This window comes from Vigna unguiculata, chromosome 8 (genome assembly GCF_004118075.2).
Source record: "Vigna unguiculata cultivar IT97K-499-35 chromosome 8, ASM411807v1, whole genome shotgun sequence".
NCBI classification, from domain to species: domain Eukaryota; kingdom Viridiplantae; phylum Streptophyta; class Magnoliopsida; order Fabales; family Fabaceae; genus Vigna; species Vigna unguiculata.
The window spans coordinates 6512501-6518653 of NC_040286.1; the positions used below are offsets into that span (position 1 = coordinate 6512501).

Consider the following 6153-nt stretch of genomic DNA (forward strand, 5'->3'; position numbering starts at 1 on the left):
TGGTTTAAAAATAATGAAAGAAATATTTAATAAAAATTTCAGTATAACATTTATATAAAAATTAAATTTAGTCACTTTGGAAAGAGACTAAATTGAGACTAAATTGAATAAAATTAACGAAAATTAGGACTGAATTGAATATAAGACACAATACACTGACACGTGGCAATAATACTAACTTAACACGTGACAATAATACTAACTTGACACGTGGTAGTGATACTAGCTTGACATGTGACTGTAACACTGGCTTGACATATAGCAGTGACGCTGTCACATATCATAATATTGACTTGACATGTATACAACTTTTTTAAAATCAAAAAATTTAAAAAATTTAAAAGAATCACAAAGTGACCTATAGTGGCCACTACTCACCTCCTATTAACAAATTAAACAGCACCTAAAAAAATGACTAAATTGACTACAATTTAAAAAAATTAAAACCTTTTTAAATATCTCAAATAAAGAAGACAAAAATGAATAAAATTTACGAAAATTAAGAACAATGATATATTTAAGTCTTCTCGATAGGAGACTTTATAAATCAAAACTAGTAAAAGTTTGTTACTTCTTGACTAATCATGTTCATAATTTGAAATTGAAGTATGTTACAATGTCTGTCAATAAAAGTAAAAATTGAACATATTTGTTTTACTAAGAAAACCTATATATACAATCTACTTGAGCCATTCCCTTTGGATTTTTTTTTTCTTGTTACACATCTTTGAATATCTCTCATTTTCACATGTCATTGATGAATAAACTCTTCTTGTTGCTCTTATTTTCTCTTTCCACTCTCAATAATAAAAACCACCATAACTTTGAAATTTTGTTGTCCAAAAGGCTTCAGTGCATAAATATCCCTTTTTTCTCTACATCACCCGTTACCATAAAAGTGGACACTTTCTTCAACTCCCTTTTTTCTTCACATACTTCTTTATCAAGACCTTTGATGATTTACTTACTTTATTTTAGTTAAATTTTTCCATTTGTGCCTAATGACAAATCTTGGATGTGATTTGCCTGCAAATAAGAAAATCATGATGAATAACTTATTCAGATTACTTTAACAACAAAAGAAGATGAAATTGACATTAACATTCCTTTTGGTTAAAAATATGTTTTTTAATCTCCAAACTATTATAAAAAATTGTGTTTTGTTCATAAAATAAATTACAAAATATCTTGTCTTTGCATTTTATGAAAATTATGTAAGATATTTTCTTAACAAACGATAAATAAAATGTTTTTCATGTGATAAATAAAATTTCACAATGAACTATAATATAATTTCCACATGCCCTTTGTTAAGGAGATGTTTTACACGACTTTCACAAAATACAATTTTTTTTTAGTTTGAGGTGGAAAAACACATCTATCTTTTCTTTCTACATTTCATTATATAAGAAAAGAAAAGTTTATAAAATAAGTCTCGTTTTAAATTTTCAATATTTTTTTTTTCATTTACATTTATATATTAACAATGGACAATAAACAGTATGAATAAATTATTAATAATGATAAGGTTAGAACTTGCACATCATCCAAACAAGATTAGTCCCCTGTTAGACAGAAAATACTCCTTATAGTAATAAAAAAAATCTGTTTAATAACTTTTCTTAGTATATTATAACTATTTATTTTATATTATTCAAAAGTCATGCCCTTTTGATTTCCAATTAGATATCAGTGCATAAATATTTACATAGACAGAATATTAGTGATATTCCCAAGTTTTTGAAGACCTGATTTACTTGCGTAGCCACCATTTAAAATTGCTTCTTTACAACCATGGCTACAAACTCACCTTGAACACTTGTAATTTAAAACACAACCTTCACTCTAGAACCATTTACAGAACTACATGAAAATCACAATTTTGTTACTTTCCTTGAACATGACAAAGCCCTGGATTAAGCCATTGTTTGTTTTTTCAACATTTGAATAACACTCAAGTGTAAGTGGTAGGAGATAACCAACCAAAGAAAGAATCAGTATAGGAAAGAATGTGCTATAATCTCACCTTGTTTATCCTATCTGAAATATTAGCTATCACAAAGCCTACAAATACCTGCAGCTCAATTCCAAAAGCAAATCCTTTAATATGTGAACAACAATGTTGAATGCTTTGATGATTGTATCATCCAAACATGAGTTCATAAACATTACATCATGGTATGAAAAGTGTTTCCTATGTTATGTATGAAAACTCTGTCATGTAATCATAACTATGCAAGGAATTATGGATGTGGAAGACATACTCCATTTGATGGTAAACATCAAAGTTAGATTTGGATGCTCTGCTGGAGCTTTGGTGTTGTCCCTCTACTGTATCTTCAAAATATACTGATGTACACTATTTTTGATATTTTAAAATATATTAAAAACATTTTTAATAGATAAAATCAGTGTATTTTGAAAGCTCAAGCGTAGGAATAGCACCAAAAAACCAGCAGAGAACCTGAACTGCTCAAAGTTGCATATATCTTTAGCCATAACAATACCTGAGCTGAGCCAAAAATGTACAATACTGAATAATGCCGACCATGGAGCAGCATGTCAGCCAACATAGCAAGAGGAATGGTGAGTGACATGCCCAAAGTGGCCACAAGGGGAGTTGTCCACACAACACAGAGTGCCCTGTGTACATAAAATGAACTCTAGTTTAAAACTTTGGATAACTCTGCATGTATGTGTGAATTAGTCAGATTTATTTCATGTACCAGAAGTAGTCTGAGAGAACACTTCCAATAAATCCATTGGCAAGCACCACTTCATCCACTCTAATAGAATGGGGAATAGTAAACTTAGGTTCAACTCCTATAGCTGACAATGGCCAGACTAAGAAAAACATAGAGGGAAATTAGCAATTTAATTTAGAACAGAAATGAATCCAAGTTAAAAATGAGCACATAAAAAGGAGTACATTTATCAATAACTATAGTCTATAGAGTCATTGCTAGTTGAAAAACTTACTAAGCCACCATAGTGCTAGAAGTGTAAACAATCCAATATATCCAAACAGCTTTTGCACATCAATCCGTTCTCCTTCTTCACCAGAAGCTTTTTTAAGAAGAACTGTGAGACATTAAGGTCAAATAACCAAGTCACCATTTGTATAAATTATCTGAGAAATACAGAAGAAAAAAAGAACATGAACAAAAAGCTAAGACATTGCCTAACCTGTAAACAGACCATATGTAATGGCTGAGAGAAGTCCAAAAAGATCTCCAACAACAGTGCGCTGTCCATTGCTGAACACAAATATCAACTGTCAATGCCCAAAAAATAGTATTACAGAGAGCAAGAAGCTGATAATACATGAAAGACAACAAATTGATTCCTTAAAGTTCAGCATATGAGGAAACCAATTTCCTAAGTTTTGCACAGATTTTCTGATTCCTTGGTCTCTATAACATAATGGATGAAACTTACATTAATACACAAATGAAATGGGGAGACATAGATTTCTCAAAAATGTGATACAGGACAAAGAGGGATCATTTATGCTAGAGATATAAAGAAATTCATAAGCTTCCTCCTAACACTGTCCAATGTTCTTTCTGAAAAAAATGGTCAACATGAGCAATGTCCAATGGCCAATGTTCTACTACCTAATGCTAAGTTTTGTTATCAGTTAAAATTGAAAGAAATAATGCATAAAGAAGGTGGTTTTTCTAAAATCAATATGAAAGGCTTACGAAGGACTTGTTAGATCGTCATCTGTAGCCCATGTTTTCCCCAGAGTTGTCATCACAACCCCAGCCATGCTGACCAAGACAGCAACTATTTTTGCTATATTCAAAGTCTCTTGGCCCATAAACACACCAATGAAGAGAGTGAAGAGTCCTGAAGTAGATGACAACACTGTTGTGCTTGCAACACTTGTTCGTGCCAGGGCAGCATTTGATAGATACTGAAAGCAACACAAAAAAGACTTTATCTGGTAAGTGAATTTTGTAAGGTTGAGTTAAACTTTATTCACTGATGGTATCAAAAATTATTAGGATTTATCCTAACGAAGTTTGTTAGACCTGCTCTATCGTTCTTGCAGCCAAATTTAGACATACTAGAAGTTTTGAAATGAGTGTAGGTGTTCATGTATATCATAATAGTAGGGAGCTCATGGACCAGTTAAAAGATATCAATTTTAAGTTAAACTACCTCTGTTAGAAACCAGATAGGTGCAATGTAAAATCCATAAATAGCAATTTCTCTTGTAGTAAGTTGTTTGTTTGCCTTTGAAGCATTAGGATCATTATATTTAGTCACCAATGGCATTGATTCTTCATTCATTGAAAGGTCTGCATCACTATCTTTTCGAGCCATACTCCCCATTTCCACTTCAGTGTTCCTTTGCCCTCCATTGCTCTTGCGAGGAGAGGTAATCCGGACAGAAAACTCATCCCCACCTCTTCCAGTTTTAGAAGATTGTTTTTTATATAACTTATAAAAGCAGTCCTTAATGAAAGCTATTGGGAGGTACACTACCATAAGAGAAGCTCCAAGATATGTCACTGCAAATGGCTGCTTGTAATCTATAAAAATATCCTGTATGTACAGAAAAAAATAACTGAGAAACATTCATGCATACAAAGCTTTTTGGATGAGCTCCAATAAAAAGTTACCCCTTGAGAAGAACCTCAATTTTTAACAGTTTCAACAACAGAAAATTGATCATGTGTTAATAAGGATTCAGAAATAGAAATTCCACAAAACAGAAGTAAATGCACCGACCTTAAAGTAAAAAAAATCTTCAAGCATACTCTTCAATGCATAATATCGTTTTTGATGAACATATTTAAAACACAAGATGACAAAATATAACCGCAATAGTGGTCCCCTCAGAGACACATTATAATGCAGGTCTGCAATTTTAATAAATTCAAAGCCAAGAGGACTGCATGGTTTTAGGCTAGCTATTCTTTGCAATCAAATTATTCTTGTAGATTGACATGTGAAGTTTCAACTTCAAGCAGTGTATCAATGCAAAGGTTGATCTTATGATTTAGGAACCTTCAAAACCAAGGCATATATATTATGCCAACACATCATCCTAAATGATGTAACATCCTAATTATCAAGACAGAAGGTCCTATTTTTACCTTTTTGTTTGAAACACTAATGGACACCTCTGTCGGCAGGGATTTGAACCATGGTTCATCACGTTATAACATTAGACCTAACTCCTATGGTACAGAAGGTTCTATACCTATATACCAGGACAACAACCCTACAATTGTTTCATTACATGGAGCTGGTAGAAAAGATGCCTAAGGAGAAAAGACATAATTTTCATCCAATGGAAAACACAACAACAACAACAAAAATGTTCCCAAAAGGTGGGGGAACGTACACACATAACCACATTTACCAGAAAGCATTCACCCCAGGGTCCAAACAAAATCCATTAAAATTACATGGCTAAAGAAGCTTCAAAAAGGGTATATTTTGAAAGCATAGAATCGGTAAAACTTTACCTGGGTGACTTCAGCAGAGGTGACCCATATGACAACCACAGTAAGTATGAGGAACAACCCTCCCTTGTATCTCCACCCCATAACAAAAAACTATACCCAGATGGAAAAAGCTACAGGAATTGCAGAGATCCACACGCTTCTGCCTCTGCTAGATCCCAGAATCACCCTTCAACGCATCATCACAAGAACAAGCCTCAAACTTGGCTCACAAAAATTGCGTGAGAAGATTGTGCAGGGAGGTTGGATATTCTAACAACGACAGAAAAGGCATAGAAAATGAGTGGAGAAATGAAACAGCATGGAGAGAAAATGAACGTGTCAACGTCAAGTTTTAGTTTATGAGAATTGTCTCAACGCAATTCTCAAACATGTCAACCTTACTCGGTTCACAAACTTGAAAATGCATTTTTTATTTATTGCATTTCCCTTTCTTTCCTACTACTATTTTTCATTCTTGTGCCCACCCTTTCAATTCTGTTTATGCATTCTCGTGTTACAACATGTGCTTTCTTTCTAACCATAAAATTTGGAGTAACACCATTTTTCTATGAACCGAAAAATTTGTATGTATAAATAGAAACTATAATAATTCTCTATTCCTTTAGAAGACAGTGGTTTCCAGCAGTAATTATCATCAATTCTTCATGGATCGGTCGGATTTAATACAATA

The 6153-nt window shown here is 32.8% G+C and overlaps 1 protein-coding gene across 3 annotated transcripts; it reads right to left on the bottom strand.

The window, feature by feature from the left end:
• Window positions 1-627: 627 nt before the first annotated feature.
• LOC114193707 (uncharacterized vacuolar membrane protein YML018C-like) lies at window positions 628-5938 on the bottom strand. Of its 3 annotated transcripts, none has more exons than XM_028083606.1 (9): window positions 5484-5938; window positions 4495-4554; window positions 3705-3919; window positions 3187-3257; window positions 2980-3081; window positions 2727-2844; window positions 2508-2643; window positions 2027-2074; window positions 628-1026 (listed from the first exon to the last, which is right to left on the bottom strand). In XM_028083606.1, exons 1-9 carry the CDS (start codon window positions 5562-5564, stop codon window positions 979-981), a joined length of 879 nt encoding a protein of 292 aa, XP_027939407.1. In that variant the 5' UTR covers window positions 5565-5938; the 3' UTR covers window positions 628-978. The 3 variants fall into 3 exon arrangements, with proteins under 3 accessions (XP_027939407.1, XP_027939405.1, XP_027939406.1); XM_028083604.1 differs by having other exon boundaries at window positions 4168-4554; window positions 5484-5934; XM_028083605.1 differs by lacking the exon at window positions 628-1026 and adding an exon at window positions 1670-1863 and having other exon boundaries at window positions 4168-4554; window positions 5484-5936.
• Window positions 5939-6153: the final 215 nt, after the last annotated feature.

Coding starts and splice junctions, on each gene's coding strand:
- LOC114193707 (XM_028083604.1), bottom strand. CDS start 5,564: ATGGGGTGGAGATACAAGGGAGGGTTGTTCCTCATACTTACTGTGGTT. Junction 3,082..3,186: donor TACATATGGTCTGTTTACAG/GTTAGGCAATGT, acceptor AATGTCTCACAG/TTCTTCTTAAAAAAGCTTCT. Junction 1,027..2,026: donor TTTCAGATAGGATAAACAAG/GTGAGATTATAG, acceptor TCTTATTTGCAG/GCAAATCACATCCAAGATTT.